The following is a 19,240-nucleotide window of genomic DNA, read 5'->3' as shown; positions in this document are numbered from 1 at the left end:
AGATAAAAGGGCCCGTGGAGAAAGTGGGGTTTGGGTGGGGTGCCAGGGCATGAATCACCAGCAGGCATGTGGGGTGCCGAGTGGGAGCTGGACTCAGAGGCCCAACTGTGGCCACCATGGGTGGGAAGTGGCTCCTAGTGCAGCCCTGCCCTCATCCCAGGCTGAGTCTCTACCTGGCCTCAGGGGGAACCCAGTCCCAGTTGACCCCTGAACCTGGCTGACCCCTGACCTGCACCTCCCACAGGAGCATCCGCTGTCTGCGGAATGTGATTCACTGGAACCTCATCACCACCTTTATCCTGCGAAATGTCATGTGGTTCCTGCTGCAGCTCGTTGACCATGAAGTGCACGAGAGCAATGAGGTCATTGCTCAGGGAGACTCGGGGCTAGACCTGGGGGACTCTGGGCTCCGGGGGCACCCATCTGTCTGTCTGGTCTCTGCTTGGACCCCTCCTTTGACAGGAAGCTCACTACCTACTAAAGCAGCCCTCTTCTTCTTGAGCAGCTTTTACTCTTACAAGCTCTTCCTAATGTTGAGCTTCTGCAACTCCACCCCATTCCTGCCCCCACTCTGAGAACAGATCCCCTCTGCTGTCTCCAGGCTCTGAGACAGACCCCTTGGAGATTTGCACACAGATACTGATGTTCACCAGTCCCTGCTATTCTCAGCTGGTGACACCTGACTTTCTGGCTGCTCCTTGGCTGACCCATGGCCAGAATGCTGTCATCTGGGCTGTGGCTGAGGTGCAAAACCAGACCTGAGCTCACCTCCACCCTAGCCATTGTCCCAACAGAGCTGGGCTGGGAGGAGCAGGAAGCTGCCAGGCTGGGAGCTTCACAGAGCTGACTCTAGACACATTTATCCTAGTCCACTCCTCATCTTGTGGATTCAGGTGCCCTCAAAGACCCCTTTGAGAAAAGGAAGCTAGAACTAACCTCTGTTGAGCTTTCTCTCACTTAATCCTAATGAGACCAGCAGGGATCATTTTCCCCATTACATAGACATGGAAACTGAGACTCACAGAGGTTAAGTGACTCGCCAAGGTCACATGCAGTGATGATACCTCTACATAAGGGGCTATCCCACATGCTAAATGTCCGCTCTGGATTTCTGTCCATTGCTGTGTACTGTGTCCAAGCTATTGTAAAACTGTAGACTAGTCTTGGGCCATCACAGAGCCCTGTGGCACACCGACAGAGACTTCTCAGTACATTTCCTTTGGGTGGCCCGTGCCTGAGCAGACACCAGCCTGGTGTGATCCTTAACATGGTCCCACATAGAACACTGCCTCAGAATCAAACAGGTTCACTCGAGTCGAGGGTGCCTTCTAGCCCCAGCATGGGCTTGTGCTAATAGAACATCATCAACCATGGATGAAAAGTAGGGTTGGGAGGAGGGGCTCGGTAGCTTCCCACCTCAGCAGGACTTTCTCAGAAAAAAGGAGACAGACAGCCACAGGGACTGTGCAGGGAAGCCCAGAAGCAGCCAACAGCTCAGCACAGGAGGGTTATCTGAGAACTGGGGCTGTCAGAGCCAGACAGAGAGGATGGGCTGTGTGCAGAAGCAGAGCCCCTGACACACAGCTCCCTGGACCTTGAGCTGGCTCCGTCATTCCCCATGTCCCAGCCTTGGCTCTCAGGGTGCCCTGGGGATGAGCCTGTGGGGAAGATGACCAGGTGGGGTCTGTTGAGAGGAGCTCTGGCCTGGAAGCCCAATGCCTAGACCCTGGCCCTGCCGTGGCCCACTGCGTGGCTCTAAAGGGGCAGGGTCTTCCCCTCCCTGCCTCCTTTGGGAAGGTAGCCTTAGTGCTTGGGGAAGGGTAGCCTTGCTCAGAGGGACAGGGACACATTCCCCTCTGCTGGGAAGGCACAGAACCACAGCAGGCACAACCACAGCCACAACACAGCTACCCTCATGCCTGTCTTTGCCATCCTCTGTCTCCTTCAACCACCCTGGAAGGCAGGGTTACTTTTTGAGGTTCAGAGAGGTGCAGTGACTTGCCGGGGGCCGTGTACTTTGCAAGTCTCCCTCCAGGGCTAGTAATGATTGTGCCAAGTCCAGAAGTTCCCAAACCCAGAGTCTTTGGAGAATCCCCTCCCTGGCCGCAGCCCCACTTCATACACCCTTGACTCACTTTACTCACTTTTATTTTTTCATTTTTTTCTAAATGAAATTCCATATCCCATTCCCAAAAGGAAGCAGGTCTGACTTGCTATGGATTGAAAATGACTCAAAAAAACTAAAATGAAAGCACAACAAGATGGTTGAATTCCAGCCTCTGCCTACAGAAAGCTCAGAGCCAGACTCTCGCTCTCTTTACTAGAATGAAAAATTAGAAAGAGTTAGAGAGAAGTTAAAAAAACACACTGGCCCCAGTGGAGAATGGCACCTTAACTTAATCTGGAAATGTGAAAGAGCACTGGAGAAGGATGAAGCTTTTCAGAGTGAGGTTCGCTGGTATTTGATGGCATGTCCACGAACCCCCTTTGGGAAGCCCTGTGTCTTGTTGCCCTGCCTGGGGATGGGTATGTCCTACCTGGGCCGCAAGCTGCCTCCTGACAGCCTCTCTGCCCTGCACACAGGTCTGGTGCCGCTGCATCACCACCATCTTCAACTACTTCGTGGTGACCAACTTCTTCTGGATGTTTGTGGAAGGCTGCTACCTGCACACGGCCATCGTCATGACCTACTCCACTGAGCGCCTGCGCAAGTGCCTCTTCCTCTTCATCGGATGGTGTGAGGGTCCCAGGGGCAGCAGGGCCTAGTTGGGGGGAGGACTTCTTACCAGGCCATTTCCCTTCGTCTTGGGTCCAAGGACCAGAGCCTGGCCCTGCCCTCCACCCTCAGCGCAGTCTGGTGGATGCAGCTACTTCCCTCCATGCTGGTGAGGAACAAGCAAAGGATCCCTCCAAAGGATATTCCTCAAATAGCTCTTCTCCCCCTGCCAGGAAGGACCTGTCCAAAGGCCTTTGTCTCTGGCTCAGAAACTGGCTGGCTCTACTTCTCTATCACAAAATCACGCAGCCCTGCTTGGAGAGAGGGGCAGGGGCATGGGCCAGGGGTCGAGGGACAGGGCACCCCTGGGGTTATGGGTGGCCTGCTGTTGGAAGAGTAAAAACATGATCCTAGCACTGTTGTGGTACCCCACAGTATGTCCTACAAGAAAGTCCTTGTCCATCTGTCCCCTGCAGCCCAAGTCTGTCCTTCTTTCAGGCATCCCCTTCCCCATCATCGTCGCCTGGGCCATCGGCAAGCTCTACTATGAGAATGAACAGTAAGTGGATGGGCCAGCCATGGGGGGGTCATGGGGAAGGGAATGGGGGTGTTAAGACAGGTCAGCCTTGGGCTCTGGCCAAGCCGTGGAGCAGGAATTGTAGCCACACCTAGACAGATCCACGTTCCTGTTGTCCTTAAATTGAAAAAAATAGTCCTGCACTCAGAGGTACTCACGTGGTAGGGCTCAAGGAACTTTGCTGAATTAAGTTAGGAATTGTGGTTCCTTGAAGTGCCCCCCGACCCAACGCATGACCCCTTTGGTCTTTGTAAGGCCTCCTCAGACTTGGATGTGGCAGCTCTGGCCCGGGGTATGTGGAAGGGGCCAAGGCCGCACATGACATCCAGAGCTGTCCATGAGCATTTAAAGAGTCCATGAGCATTTAACAGAGCTTGTTTTTTTTTTCTGAAGTCTCAGTCTCTGCCTGGGTGCAGTGTCCCATCCTGAGGTTCTCCCTATGCCAGAGGCTTTGATATGCTGAGCCACAGCCCAAATGACAGCAACCCTGGCCATGGGTCACCCAAGGAGCAGCCAGAAAGTCAGGTGTCACCAGCTGACAGCAGTGGGGACCAGGGAACATTAGCCTGTATGCAAATCTCCAAGGGGTCTGTCTCAGAGCCTGGAGAGAGCAGAGGGGATCTGTTCTCAGAGTGGGGGCAAGAATGGAGTAGAGTTCCAGGAGCTCAACATTAGGAAGAGCTTGTAAGAGTAAAAGCTGCCCAAGAAGAAGAGGGCTGCCTTGGTAGGTGGTGAGCTTCCTGTCAAAGGAGGGGTCCAAGCAGAGACCAGAAACCCTGGGAGACAGGGAGAATCCTATCTGAGGCAGGTCTGCACTGGATGACCTCCAAGATTTCAGAGGAATGAGTTCCCCAAAGTTGATGGCCCCTCCCTGTGGTCCAGTAGTTGCTGGCCGACCCAGACCCTAAAGCATTTCCCCTGACCAGCATCCCCAGAGAATGAATTAAGCCTCTGGCAGCCAGTGAGGCCAGCCAGGCAGCAGCTCCCCTCACTGGGTGCACAAGCATTGGCTCAAAGACGCAAAATCCCAGGCTGGAGGTAGGAAGGCTCCACTTCCACATCTGCTGCTTTGTGAGGCCGAGTGAGTGCCTGGCACACAGAACAGCGGGTTTCAAGCAATATGGGAACAGGTGGCCTAAGGCAATGGCCCTGGGCCAGCAAGGGGGAACCCAGCTCTCCCTTTATTCCTGTGCCTCCTGCATGCCCAGTCCTATGCCTAGCAGTCTGCAATGGGGCAGGCGAAAGAGGAGGAGAAAGAGACCCATGGCCTGTCCTCAGTCAGGCTGGGGAGATCAGACCTACCATGTAGAGCAAAAGACAGCCTGGTGGGTAAGGGTGGTCAGTGGAGATGGTATTTCCACCAAGGCTTTCTGGGAAGGGGCAGTCCTGGAGATTGGGTCTCAGGAAGGGTAAAGCTGGAGGACCCTGGGCCCAAGTCTGGGGAGGTCCCCCAGTTCCAGCTCAGGAGGCCCCCTACAGCCACCCCATCTTCGCAGGTGCTGGTTTGGCAAGGAGCCTGGCGACCTGGTGGACTACATCTACCAAGGCCCCATCATTCTCGTGCTCCTGGTAAGCCCTCAGCGGTGGCTGGGATGGGGCTGGGTGCCAAGAGGACAGAAGAGGGTCCACCCAGGCAGAGACTCTGGGAAAGATGTGGCATGGGCAGCCCTGCGCACACACTCTATATGCCACACCCGTACCCTGTCCATGCCACCCTGTGCCCCAGCACCACCTGGCCTTCCCTTCCTCACGCTCGATGCCCTGGCGCAGCCCTGCACCACTCTGGTGACCTCAGGGCTCTTTCTCTGGGAGGAGAAAGGATCTGATGGGTAGACTTCCTGTGCCCTCCCGGTCTGACACTGTACAATGCTGAGAAAGCCAGGTGAGCAGGCAGCTGGTGACAAGAGAAGAGTGTACGGGCCTCTGTTCATTCCAGACCTACGTTCCCCTCAGCCCCCAGTGACCCTCTCCAGGTCCAGCCCACCACCCCCAGCCTGAAGCGGTGAATACCGGGATGAAGCATAATGAGCCATTGTTCCTTGTCCAGCTCCCCGCCCTTTGCCAAATGTATTTGCATCTAAGGTATAATTGCCACACATCTTTAATCCACAATGAGCTTTAATTAAGAGAGAGTTCAAGTAGAGGCTGCATTCTGCAAAAGGAACCCATTATATATCATACCTTTAAAAAAAAGAGAGAGAGATAAAGAAAGAAAGACATACAAAAAAGCCCCATAAGAAATTGGCATTTACGTAAGACTTATTTCAGGCTCAGTAATTTCAGGCTCCTGTATGTACCAGCTTCCTTAAAGGGCCACAGTTCCTTCTGGGAGACTCAGCGAGAGTGCCATCTCCTCCTACACACAGAAGGTGCCTGGTGGGGCTTTCTTTTGTCTACCTTGGAGACAATTATTATTTATCTCTTTCATTTTCTTACTCTCCTTTTTCTGTGACTTCGGGTTTCATTTGACCTCCATCTTTGGAGTGTCCTTGATATATGTGAACTGATGACGACTAGGAAGGTTTTTCACCCACTGCTGGAAATTCCACCGTCAGGGCTTGGTTCGCTTCAGAGGCAGAAGCCAGGTTTTGTCAGCAGCTAGTAGGATTGTCCTTGGACTCCCAGCTGCAGTGAGTCACTCACCCCTCAGTGTGTACGGAAACCCCATGAGATCCTTTCCCTCCCAACCAGCTGCCGAGGGCCATCCTGGAGGAATAAGGCTTTTGATGAGCCTGGAACTGAGCCAAGGAAGGCTGGCCTGGATGGGGGACCAGTGGTGGCAAAGAGTAAGCCCCAACTGTAAAGATGTTGGACGGGTGGTGAGGAAATGCCAAGAGAAAGGGAGGCGAGGAATGCAAGAGCTCAGTGTCAAGACCCAGCTCCGTGCTTCCTCTTCCAGACCCCTTCTCTGGCTCCACCCCTGCGTCTGTGCTCACGAGCCCTTTCCTTCTTTCCTTTGGGCCCAGCTCTTTGCACCAACAGGGGCTTCCACATTCCAAGCTGAGCCCTTCCAGAAGCTCTATCTACATCATTTCCAACCCTTGCATGCTCAAGTCCTAAAAGAAGTAGGGTTCTGCTCTCCATTTTACAGAGGAAGAAGCCGAGAGAGATGAAGTGGCTTGCCCAAGGTCACCACTAATAGCTAGCAGAGCAGAGGCTCAAAGGCAGGTCTCCTGCTTTGTCCCCACCATCTGCCTGTTGTCCTCGAGGTTGGACACGTGTTTGGTGTTCCTGCCATCCCTACACTCCCCAGCAGCTCACAGCTGCATTTCTGCTGCTAAGAGACACTCACTTATTTCTGGTTCTGAGAAGTGAATCAGGTGGTTGAATTTGCAGGAAGCCTGACTTCTTGCTGGTGTTGTCATTGTTGGTGTCATGGGAAAGGATTGGCAGTCACTAGGCCAGACACAGGTCTTAGTGCTCTCTGTGACTATTTCAGCCTGTGCTGATCTTCAAGGCAAGCTCTGTGATTAGCCCCCTCGGGGGCAGACAAGGAAGCAGGAGCTCATGAGGTTAAGCAACTTACCCAAGGCCACACAACTGCAAATTGGAACAGTCAAAATTTGAGCCATGAGACTAGGACTTGGTGCTTCAGTTCATTTGGGAGGGGGGCCTCATCTTCGGTTCTTAGCCCATCTGCCATTTCTCCAGGTCTTTTTGACACCTTAGGAAAGATGTCATCTCCCCCACCCCCAACCCCTCCAGGCCCCCAGCTAGGCCACAAGCCCTCTGCAAGCAGGGGCTGTGACTGCCTGTCCACTTCGCCATCGCTGATGCCTGGCTCAGAGCCTGACACATGGTCCATTGATTCATTGAATGAATGAACAGTTAAATAAAACCAGAAACAGGCTGAACGAGCACAGGGTACAATAGACAGTTCTTACTAAAGAACTGGAGTGTGTTTTTAGCGGGGAGGTAGAGTCCAAGAATGGAAAGCCGGAGAGCTCAGTGTGGGCAGGGTGACCAGAAGGCTCCCTGGAGAGAGAGGAAGGTACCTGTGGTGGTGTGAAGAGGGAGGCTGGGAAACAGGCTCAAAGGAAAGAAGGATTTTCAGGTTACATAGACCCAAGCTGAGATGAGTGGGGCCACATAACTAAATGCCTGCCAAGTGTAAGGATGGAGACAAGGCCTTGGTTGCTAGGTAGATGAATGGATGGATGGATGGGCCAGTGGATGGGCAGATAAAAGAGTAGGTGGATAACTGAATGGATTGGTTATTGGGTAGGTAGATGGATGGGTAGATGGATGGGTACGTGGATGGATAGATAAAAGAGTAGGTGGATAATTGAATGAATTGGTTGTTGGGTAGATGGATGGATGGATGGAAGGAAGGAAGGATGGATGGATGGATGGATGGATGGACGGATGGATAAAAGTAGGTGGGTAATTGAATGAACTGGTTCGTAGGTAAGTGGATAGATGGATGGATGAATAAAAGTGGGTGGATAATTGAATTGATTAGTGGGTTGACGGATGTTGGAAGATTAATATTGAATTCAAGAAAATGTGCAAGAAATGAGAATATATTTTGATTCCAACAGTTTCTACTCTCAGGGAAGTCAAGAAGAATCAGAAAAGGTCAAATACTTTGTATTACTTGTATGAGAAAATTAGGATTCGCTTATATGTTAAGGTGACTTGTCTCCCATGATCCAGGGGAATATGCCAGAGACCCAGGAGCTGGAAATTAGGTGAGCCCTAGGAGAAAGCTGGGGGTATCAGGTCATGGCAGCCCCGCTGAAGGCTTTCCATCCCCAGCCCTCCCTGGGACCCCCAGGCCATACCACTATGTGGTAAGAGAGCAGTAGGCAGTGGCTGAGGTGGGGTGTGAGCTCTCCCTGCCCCTAGGTCTACCCGAAAGCTTGTGGGCAGCATCCAGAGGCTACAGGTTGACAGTCTCAGGATATCTGTCTGTATCCTGTGTCCCTCCTCTCCCAGCCAGGATTCAGAACTTGGGAGGGTTAGAAGGGCCCAGCCCAAGCTTAAGAAGCAATGGATTTTCTTGACAGAGCGTCAGAGGTGTGTGTGTGTGTGTGTGTGTGTGTGAGTGGGTGGGTGTGTGCACACGAGCCAGCAGACACCCCTGGGCTAACATGTGTCTCCCTCTGGCCCACGAGCACTTTGTCAGGAAACAGCCCCACTGTGTCAGGCCGACACACACTCTCTTGCCTGCCTGCCTGCCTATGCTCGGAGGCAGGTGAAGAGAAACGCAGATGTGCCCGGGCCCCAGATCCACACTCACGCATGCACACGCTCTGTGAGGCAAACACACTTGCACAAGTGCTTAAAGGATAGACCCACAGACCCACACTGCAGCTCCCAGGGGACAACACAGTCATAGTCACAGCCAATACAGATGAACAGACACTCGCAGGCCCATGGGGACCCACACCCAGCAGGGAGCAGCTGGGGAGCCACACAGGCCAGTTCCAGGGCCAGGGGCTGGGTGGGGAGGCTCTGGTGCTGAGGGAAAACTCAGAATGAAGATAAATGAGGCCCTTCCTGGGGCCTCAGAGCCAGCCCCACAGCCCATCCATCTTCCCTGTCTAGGGTGCCTATGAAGGCTATGGAGTTCCTGGGCACAGGGGCGGGATGCTGGCAGATTAATCACTCATTCGGCAACTGAGTTCTTAATCCCTCCATCTGGCCTTGTCCGCCCCACTATGGCAGTGCTGTCCTCAGTCAGAAGGACCTCAGGCCGACCTAGAGCCAGTGACAGTGCAAGGGACTCAGAGAGCCCCGCAGTCGACAAGTAGGGACCCCGTGGCAGAGAGGGGAAGGGGGCTCCCGTAGGGTCCCTATGCGGGGGAGAGGGTTGGGGGCTTTCTCAGCCTCAGAGAGCATGCCCCGTGCTCTCGGTCACGACCCACAGAGGCTGCCGCCTTTCCTCCTCAGTCCTGGGCTGGAGACACAGGCCCTGGAAAATGGGGCTATCTCCCCATCCTGGTGAGGGAGGAGCACAGGCCTTGGGATGCTGGCAGGTGCTAGGGGGACAGGTAGGATAGGTGTGTGCGTGGGACATCGGTTTCCAGGGGTCTGCGGGGAAGGGGGCTGCCTCTCGGCTCATCTCAAACACGTGCTCCTTCCTTTTCCCTCTTTCCCATGCCCGCCCTCCCTCCAGATCAATTTCGTATTTCTGTTCAACATCGTCAGGATCCTAATGACAAAGTTACGCGCGTCCACCACATCCGAGACAATCCAGTACAGGTATGTGAGGGGGTCCCTTGACCCCACAATGGGGACAGGAGGAGGTCATCGGGCCATGCCCCTGCTTCCTGGCAGAGCCCTCTGCCCCAGGCCTCACCCAGGGAGCTCGCTCAAGCTCCCGGAAGAAACACCACCACTGTCTCCTGCCGTCCCACTGGGTGAGGCCCTGCCTGCTGCATGGGCTCAGACCTGTGTCCACCTCTCGCCCCCAGGAAGGCAGTGAAGGCCACCCTGGTGCTCCTGCCCCTCCTGGGCATCACCTACATGCTCTTCTTCATCAATCCCGGGGAGGACGACCTGTCACAGATCGTGTTCATCTATTTCAACTCCTTCCTGCAGTCGTTCCAGGTGGGGCCTGTGACCAGATGGGGGCCCCACAGTGAGCTTTCCTGAGGCTGCTCTGGCAGCCATGCCCTCACTAAGGGGGTCCCGTGGGACTGGCACACCCATGGCTCAGTTACATCCACAGAGTTAGAAGCCCGTACATGCTCAGCCTGAGCCTGTCCGGTTATTCCCATCCCAGCCTGGGTCTTCATCCTACCAGCCCGCACCTACTGTCCCAGCACCTGTTCTGGGGATGCAGGCAGCCCAACCAAATGCCCTGGGACAGGTCACACAATATTGAGGAGACCGGAGTCTGCCTGGCTCCAGGCCTGTGACCACTGCTCACTCAGAGTGGACCGTGGAATATCTGCACCCTGAGGCTAGGACCCCACCCAGCTCTGACTCCAGGGGTTCCTGGGTCAAATTGTCCCCCCCCCACCATCTTGTCCCCAATGCCACCCCACCAGGCAGAACAGCTCCGCAGGCAGGTCACTGACCACTCCCTCCTTTCCCTCCTTTCCAGGGTTTCTTCGTGTCTGTCTTCTACTGCTTCTTCAATGGAGAGGTATGAAGCTGGGCCCTCGGGGTGGCCTGGGATATCCAGGTCCTCAGACCCCACTCCAGGGCAGCTCCATTGGTGCTGCCCGGCCTTGCTGGAGTGCCAGGGAGAGGAAGCCTTGAGATACCACCCGGCCTTAGGGGAACAGGAATCCTTCTCACAGGGGCTGGAGCCAGTTTAGAAGGTCAACTATGCAGCCCCGAAATAACATGCCAGCACCCCACACGTGCACTCAGAGAGCTGGGTGAGCAAGGAAGCCGAGGCCGCAGGGCCTCATGGAAGAGAGAAGCCAGAGCAGAGGTGGTGACAGAAGGAAGCTTCCAGAAAGAGATGTGTGCCAAGCAATCAGGTCTGTATGGACTCAGGGAGCAGAAGAGAGACCAGCACATTCCCCCGCTACCTGCCACAGAAAAGCCCACACACCAAGAGCAGGCTCTGGGGAGTCAGGCAGCCGTGAAGCTTGGCATGTGCAAGCCAACCATGAGGCCCAGAGCCCCAGTGCAGCTGACGCAGGGAAGAAGCGCACTCGTACCTGGGCGGGGGTGGATGAGGACACGGAGCAAAGAGCAGACACAGTCCCTAGGGCCTGGGAGCTTCCGAACACTCCAGAGGAATACACTTGCCTGTCTCTGCACAGGGCACTGGCAAGGTGTCTATGCAGGCCTGTGTCTCTGTGGATGATAGCACATTCCACTTGCAAAGTCCATCAGCAGAGATGGGTCGTGTGGGCTGGATGAGAAGAAGAGAGGGGGCCAGTAAGGCAAACAAACAAGGGATGTTTATGGAGCATTTATTCTGTTCGAACCTTGTGCAAGCTAGGATGTGAGAGACACCATCCAATTTCCAAAAAAATTCTTCAATTACCAAACAAATTAAGCTTAAATGGCACCGGGTACAGCCAACTTTAGAAATGACCAGGACAGAGAGCCTTCCCTTTCAGGCAGTAAATGCCATGGTTAGTCAGGCAGGGGAGTCTAGCAGGAGGTAGAGAAGGTGGAGGGGCGCAGAGGGGACGGTCTTCAGGAGGGAGGAGGAGGCGCACCAGGTGAGTGAGCTGGGCGCACACCACCAACGCCCTGCAAGGAGCAGGGGCCCAAGAAGGCTGAGGGGGCCAAGTCTCCAAGCTGCGCTCTCTGGTCCCAAGATGCTAATTTTGAGGTGGCAGAGTGAGTCAGGGAAGGGAAGGCAGTGTGTCCAGAGGAAACTGGATGATCTGGGAGGACAGTGTGGAGTAAAGGAGGTGTGGAGTCAAGCTTCTCCAGGAGAAGGATAAGGAAGGGGCCCCTGGAGAGAGGCAACAGCATCAGGGAAGGACCTCGGTTTTGGAAGCAGACAGTTCCTTGTCATGAGGTGGCAGTCGACCCATGAGAGCAGAGAGCAGAGGAGGGGACGGTCCCAGAAGCCCAGGGTTGGTCCCTGGGAGCCAGCTGAGCCTCTGCCTTCCCCACAGGTGCGCTCAGCCGTGAGGAAGAGGTGGCACCGCTGGCAGGACCATCACTCCCTTCGAGTCCCCGTGGCCCGGGCCATGTCCATCCCTACATCACCCACGCGGATCAGCTTCCACAGCATCAAGCAGACGGCCGCTGTGTGACCCCTCGGTCGCCCACCTACACAGCTCCCCTGTCCTCCTCCACCTTCTTCCTCTGGGTTCTCTGTGCTGGGCAGGCTCTTGTGGGGCAGGAGATGGGAGGGGAGAGACCAGCTCTCCAGCCTGGCAGGAAAGAGGGGATGCGGCAGCCAAGGGGGACTGCAAGGGACAGGGATGAGTGGGGGCCACCAGGCTCAGCGCAAGAGGGAGCAGAGGGAATTCACAGGACCCCCTGAGAAGAGCCAGTCAGATGTCTGCAGGCATTTGCCCATCCCAGCCTCTCTGGCTAGGGCCTTACTGGGCCCAGAGCAGAGAAGGGCCTGTCCAACACACACAGCTATTTATAGTAGCAGACACAGGGCTCCCCTGCCCTACTCATGGAGCCAGCAGCCAGGCGATGGTGTGGCCCTGCACTGGCCCTTGGCCTCCACACTCAGTGGTGCCCCTGCAGTTGGGTGGGGTATGCCAGCAAAGGATCAGTTTGGCTGCCTTATCCCAGGGGCTGTCACCTAGAGAGGCTCACTTGTACCCCACCCTTGTTCCTCTGTCCCCTCCCCAGCCATCCTCCCGCCTTGGGGGCTCCATGAAGGATGCGGGCTTCCAGGCCTGGCTTCCTCTCTTGGGAGACCCCTTCTCTGCCTAGTCCACAGATTAGGGAATCGAGGAAGATGCCATCAGGGCAGCCACATCCTTAGGTCAACCAGTTGCATCGTGCGGGGCAAAATGAGGAGCAGAGGCATGGAGGAGGGAGGCGTGGGATGGGAATAGCAGAAACCAACCATGTCTTCGGTGATTGAAACTCATACCCCATTGCCCTTTGCCCTCCAGTCTCCCCTTCAGAAACATCTCTGCTCTCTGTGAAATAAACCATGCCTCTTGGAAGTGGCCTCCCCGCAGGTCAAGTCACCCAGGCACCCAAAGAGTGGTGTGGGCCAAGGATCGTGGCTGGGTCTGAGGGGCCACATCCATCTTCCTTAGTGGACTCGGGCCCTGGCCTCGGGCCAGTTCTCTCTCTCTCTGACCTCTGGTAGGTTTGGAGTCTTTATGGTCAAAGCACCTGCAGGTGGGTCTGTCCCTTATCACTCCAACCAGGCTAATACCTGGCCCCAGCCCTCAACCAAGGGCAGTTTGATTCAGCCTGGAGGAGGTGTGCAGCTCATCCAGCAAGCCAGGGCCTGTCCCAAAGGCCAAGGCTCTGGAATCTGGTGGGCAGGGTAGACATGGCCCCTCAGTTGACCACCAGGGCAGCTTCCAGGCTTGGCTTCCGTCCCTGTGTCCCTCCAGCGGAGCCGCAGGAGTCAGGGAGAGAGAGGCATCAGGCCATTGCTTCCAAAAGGAACCAATGCTCTAGGTACCCCCTACAAAAATAAGTTTTGAAAAATCATGTATCCCGTCTTGCACATTTTTAAGTTGACATGTAGTATTTTTTACTTAAGTTTTAAATCCTTCAAAAGTGTGATTTCTGCCATTTTGTAAATATTTACATTTTTAAATAAAACTGCTGCAACAATTTAAAATACATCAAATGAATTCTGATCACCATGGTGATTTAACACCCACCCTCATCTATTTTAAAAACACCTGACCCAGCTCTCCTTCTTCTTCTTTTTTTTTTTTTTTTTTTTTTTTTGAGACAGGGTCTCACTCTGTCACCCAGGCTAGGGTGCAGTGGCAAGATCTCAGTTTACTGCAACCTCCACTTCCCGGGCTCAGGTGATCTTCCCAACCCAGCCTCCCGAATAGCTGGGACTACAGGCACGCACCACCATGCTGGGCTAATTTTTGTATTTTTTTGTAGAGACAGGGTCTGGTCATGTTGCTCAGGCTGGCCAGCTCCGCTTTAATTGTGGGAAATGTTACATTGTTTCCTTCCTCTTTAATGTGTAGCTTCATTCCATTGCCCTATAGAATTTTATACTAATGCATTCCTTTTATGGCTGAAAGTGTTTTATTGCTCACTTTGTCATACTTCTCTGCCACACAATATATGTATGAATGAAAATTAAAATATTTCATTTTCTATGACCAAAGTTTCAAGGGATTTTAAAATAATCTTCTGGGTTGAATTATTACAATTATTTTTTGATACAAAATACAGTAAGCCACTGATTAAAACAACATAGATACCTAAAGTTTTTATAAGTAACTAGTTAAACCTAAAAAGGAAAATGTATTGAAAACACAGCTTAATGAAATGGATAGGAAGTTAATGGCTCATGAATCTACAGGTGAATATTTATTGCTAGAATAAATCAGGACTCAGCATCAATTCTTTTCTTTTTTAATGTTTTCTTGTTTATAGTGGGGTGTGCTGAGAAGCCTTTTCAATTCAGTAGATGATCTGGCACTCCAGATAGTCAATTCTCTATACTCCTGCTGAGATGTACAGTCAAAACTGCATAGTGATCTGTCACCAAAAATGACCTATCAGCTGGCTGTTTAATTAAGTGTCCTTTCAATTTGGCTGAAAAAGATGAACTGAACGTTATCTGACTTGCAGTAGGCTTTGGGTGCCCATGTCATCAGCTCATTCCATTTTTCAACACCAGCTGTGTGGGAATGCACTGCAGGTTAAGTGTGAGCCCTGCTTCTCTTGTCAAGAGGGCAGGGAGGTTGGGGCACCCTGATTTTATTTTCTCAAGTGACAGAACTCAGAACTCAGGGTATCTTAGAAAGTCTTACTGCATACCCAGTGGCAGCATGATGGCCGCATCCATTAGCATCATCAGGGCTCTTGTAGAACAAGGAGCCGCAAATGGTTTGGCACCCAAGAGGCCACTTGGAGATTTCTGTGGCCAGATGAGGCTGTGAACAAGTGCTTATCGGAGCAGACGCTGCAGAGCCTGGCACCAAGTCCCAGGCATTCATCACTGCTTCTTAATGCAGCTCCCGGCTCATTACGCCAACTGTCCTTTGCTCCCTGGAGGGACCAAGGGCCTGTGATCCCTGCTGGGAGGCCAGGCCTGCCAAGGCCAACACCAAGAAGAGCATCAAAGTTGCTAACCTTTGTTCAGCAGGCACTTCGATATGCTCTCTCTCCAGTTCAGAGGAGGCTCCTCCTTGATCCCACCCCAGCCCTGAATCCCTCATTACTCGGTCTCCTGGTTATGGCTCCCACTGAGCTCTGCCCTTAAAATGCCACCAGAGCCATTAGGCCATCTCTCTGGGTCCCCACTTGTTAAGCTCGTTAGGCACCTGTTCCTCAAGCCAAGCCAGTCCTCATTAGCATCTGCTTCGGCGCTGGCAGCACCTCGTGGAGCTGGCCTTCCTGGAAAGTGGCCTCATTAGCAGACTCTCCTTCTCCGTAGCAGGCAAGTTCCAGCACCCAGATCCTGGAGGCCCTTAGGGTCCCTGTTTAACCCTTTCACCCACCCTGATTTACACAACTGGGGAAGACCTGAACCAGCCGCAGGTCCTCACACCAGCCTCTTGGCCCCACTCCAAGAAAGAGTAACAGGCAGAGCCCTGACCCCAGCACAGCTCCAAGTCCCTGGGTCATCATCAAAGTGCGGCTAGAAAGTACCTGCTGGGGTACAAGCTGGTAAATGACACACGGCGGCAGGAGTGGCGGGTGGTGGAACATCTGTGGGGCAGGAGGTGAATGGCAGGGATGGCATTTCTCTCCCGGTCCCCTGCTGGGAGTGCCCATGGTGGAGGTGCTACCCAAGGGCCTGAAGCCTCAAGACCTGTGAGGGATGGCACTCGCAGAAAGTCCCTTCAGCATATAGACTTCCCTAGAGATGGAGGCCGACATTCCCACGGCCACAGAGAGGGAGGCCCAGATGGAAATGACACAAGGGCAGGGACACAGAGAGACTTGTAGGAACACACGCACAGACCCAGAGAGGGAGGCGCACGCACCTTCCTCCATCATTTCCCATTCACAGAACACCAGGGTGTGCCAGATATGGAAGTAACAGAAAGACAAGTTTCCTGTTTCAAGAAACTCATAATCTGGTTGAGAACAGCACAAGGAAAAGGCAGGCAAAAGACACATCGGCTCCTGTAGCCTGCGCCTGTCCCCAGCCCCCTGCCCTGTCCATCTCCTAGTCCATGCCCACAGTGGCCCCAAGCCAGCTGGCTTCTAGGCACAAGGACCTCAGCTGCCCTCCCCACTTCTTTCCCCTTCACCCCCATGCAGGCCCGGATCTCCAGATGCCCCAAAAACAGAATAGGGAAAGAGGCCCAACTGTGCCGCTTGTGCTTTCCCCAGCATCTTCAGAAGCCCTGGGCAGGTAGGGGACGTGTGCTGACGCAGCTGGACGGGAAGGGAGCTGTCCTATGAGGGACAGGTGAAGGGACTAGAAAATGGCACGCTCAGGAGAACAAAGTATCCCCTGCACACGTCATGGGTCATGGAGGCAGGCCTAGGGCTGGGAGGCCCAATGGGAGTTCTTCCCTAGAGTGACATTTCAGCCAGGGTCGGGGAGGGTTTGGTGGTAAACAGCTGTGCCTCAGGTGGAACCAGTGGCTGGGGTGGCCGAGAGCATAGGAGGGGCTTGAAGCGGGGGGACCCCTTCAGCCAGGGAGCCCGGCCCACTGTTCTGAGAGCACACCTGGAAGCAACCGGGTGGCATGTTGCACAGCAGGCTTCAGAAGTCATACTTGGTGGGGTCTAGGAATCCACACGCTTCACAAGCCCCCGGGTGATTCTGACAGCTGGGGTGTGGGCCAGCAAAAAAAGACACATCCCTTGTCTCTTCTTTCCAACACACACACGTGCTGTAGAAAGCAACAGCGACGCCAGGAGTGGTGGCTCATGCCTGTAATCCCAGCACTTTGGGAGGCCATGGTGGGCAGATCACCTGAGGTCAGGAGTTCGAGACCAGCCTGGTCAACATGGTGAAACCCCCCCCATATCTACTAAAAATACAAAAATTAGCCAGGTATGGTGGCACGTGTCTATAATCTCAGGTATTTGGGAGGCTAAGGCAAGAGAATCGCTTGAACCCGGGAAGCAGAGGTTGCAGTGAGCTGAGATCACACCACTGCACTCCAGCCTAGGTGACAGGGTGAGGTTCCGTCTCAAAAAAAAAAAGAAAGAAAGAAAACATGTGAATCTACTCATCAATATGCCCAGGATGGCTTCCAGGCTCTGCCTCGAAGGTGCCGTTAATTTTCCTGAGGGGGCTGTGCCACTTAGACATGTTAATTAGCAGGAGGAATGGGCAGAGGGCATCACTGCCCTGTGTTGACTGAGTTTCTGCCAGATTTTCCTCTGAGGTATTTGTTTGTTTAGGCCTCGGGGCCCTCCCACACAGCGCTGCAGCAGGCCTCCCTCATCACAGAACCATCACCCGGCAAAACCTATGCATTAGTCAGAAATGTCCCCTCTAGGGGCTCCTTCAGCAGTCTCCACAGACTCCACTGCTGGGCTGGTCATTCCAGGGGGCATGTGCTGTTTCTTAGGCCCACAGCAAGAGTTCTGCACTCAGGAGAAACCCGAGAAACATTCATTAAATAAACCAGCCTTTCCTATTTGTCCCACCCAGAGCTGGTTAACCCACAAGAATGACCAAAGGCACAAAGAAGTCCCAGAGATCTATTGGCTTTGCACAGCGGGAGAAATCTGTCTGTGGCTCCATACCCTACCCTTACCAGAGCCCAGAGGCCAGTCCCAGACAGAGGGCATCACCTCTTCTCTACTTCACATGAGTGACAGCAGATGGGAGCTGGAGGGCCTCTATCACACCCTGCAGACTCTCCTGCAGCTGTCTCCAGATTAACCTCACCCCAAGGGGCCCCAGGCCTCAATGGCTCTCGACTTCCCACTGGCATTGGACGCAGGCTGCCCTTCAGCAGTTCTCTAAGCTGGGATGAGACATGGTTTGCCCCCGTTAGGCCAGGATGATTCCTGTGACCTCATGTAATTAATAGCATACCTTTCACTCTCACGAATCCTGGTCTGAACAATGAATTATATGATCACCCTACTTAAACCCCATATTTGTCTGCATACACAGCAGGGGCCACAGACGCTACTTGGATAAATGAATGATGAAAGCCAGATCCATAGGAAATTCTGAATGTTAGCTACCGCACTTTGGAAGGAGAACCTGAGTAGAAAGGATTTTCTGAGGTGATGTCCTGAGTTCCATCTCAGTGTCTGCTTGGTGGACAAGTGATTGAGCAGGGGCAAGTAGGAGTTTATGATTCCAGTTCCAGAAAAAAACTGTCCTTCAGCTTCTGCTGTGAATATGACGAAGTAATTAATTGTGCTTCTTAATTAGCTCTATAGAGTGCCAAGTAAGGCCCCCTCTAGCTCTCTAAGGCCCAACCATGATAAACAATCCAGCATCACGAATCCCCACAGAGGCCCTTCCACCCAGGAAGGTGGAGAAATTCTAAGACTCGTCATTTCTTCCTTCAACCCCAGTTCCAGTCTGGTGTTCTTTGGGGAAGGCCAGTGGGGGGCCCATGAGCGATCATGCAGCCACCTCTTTTCCCTGTGCTTCCTGCTCGGCCCAAATGCTGTACCTGCAATTACAAGGGAATCCGTACTCCCTCTGGCCACTCAGGGACTTTCCACGTGTGCTCTATGGAGGCCCCCAATTCCTAAGCAAATTAACACCTCAGCCTGGTGTCTCCAGATCCATCTCATCCTTCAGCTTGAAAGATTCTGGGCCACCCCCCTCCCCCTTCATTGCAGACTTGAATGTGAAGGTCTTTGCATCTGAAGAAATGAGGTGCCAATGCTGGTGGGGTTCCCCATAAAGGAGCTCAATCTGGAAAGAGGCCCCCATGACCTGCAATCAGACCTGGACTTCATTTGGGCAGCTGACCCCTTGGAGATGGGATAGATCCATTCCCCTAGAAAAACACAGTTGGGTATAAATAGAGCATGACACCTCCACAGAAATCCTTGAAGGAACTACAGACCCAAGTTTATAAACCCCTAACATCAAGATAAAATTAAAACACTCTAATTTAGCTAGCAAGAATTCCCTAAGTTGGTGGTGCTTAGGCCTGGCTGTGTTTTAGATGCCCCACCCCAGGCCCTGAAACACATCTTGGGAGGCACGGACCCACATGTGAACAGGCTGCAGGAGTGCTTACGAGGCCCTGCGCTCGCCGTGTGTCCCACAGGACCCACCTCACCGCTGCACGAGGCGACGTCACCTTTCTAGGCCCAGGGCCAAGCCTCCTCCATGGCCATCCTCACTGTATGTGAGGTTAGGCCTCACCGTCAGGTCGTAAAGGGCTCGAAGGCAGGGCCACATCTGGTCCAACCCCGAAATGCCAATACCAGTTACCCAGTGATACTGTTCC

At 53.6% G+C, this 19,240-nt stretch overlaps 1 protein-coding gene across 6 annotated transcripts in view; it reads left to right on the top strand.

Moving 5' to 3' along the window:
- CRHR2 (corticotropin releasing hormone receptor 2) overlaps nt 1–18,485 on the top strand; it is a 53,126-nt gene extending 34,641 nt beyond the window's left edge. For 5 of the 6 annotated variants that reach the window (XM_003833383.4, XM_008958893.4, XM_003833381.5 and 2 more), the window contains 8 exons: nt 245–362; nt 2,584–2,737; nt 3,215–3,275; nt 4,790–4,862; nt 9,415–9,500; nt 9,713–9,848; nt 10,348–10,389; nt 11,834–18,485. In XM_003833383.4, coding sequence (XP_003833431.1) covers nt 245–362; nt 2,584–2,737; nt 3,215–3,275; nt 4,790–4,862; nt 9,415–9,500; nt 9,713–9,848; nt 10,348–10,389; nt 11,834–11,974 — 811 coding nt within the window. In that variant the 3' untranslated portion in view covers nt 11,975–18,485. Of the gene's footprint in view, nt 1–244; nt 363–2,583; nt 2,738–3,214; nt 3,276–4,789; nt 4,863–9,414; nt 9,501–9,712; nt 9,849–10,347; nt 10,390–10,621 lie in introns of all 6 variants that reach the window. The other variant, XM_034963877.2, reaches the window with a different exon arrangement.
- The last annotated feature ends 755 nt before the right edge of the window (nt 18,486–19,240 follow it).

Source organism: Pan paniscus, chromosome 6 (genome assembly GCF_029289425.2).
Source record: "Pan paniscus chromosome 6, NHGRI_mPanPan1-v2.0_pri, whole genome shotgun sequence".
NCBI classification, from domain to species: Eukaryota; Metazoa; Chordata; class Mammalia; order Primates; family Hominidae; genus Pan; species Pan paniscus.
This window is presented reverse-complemented; position numbering and strand designations above follow the sequence as displayed.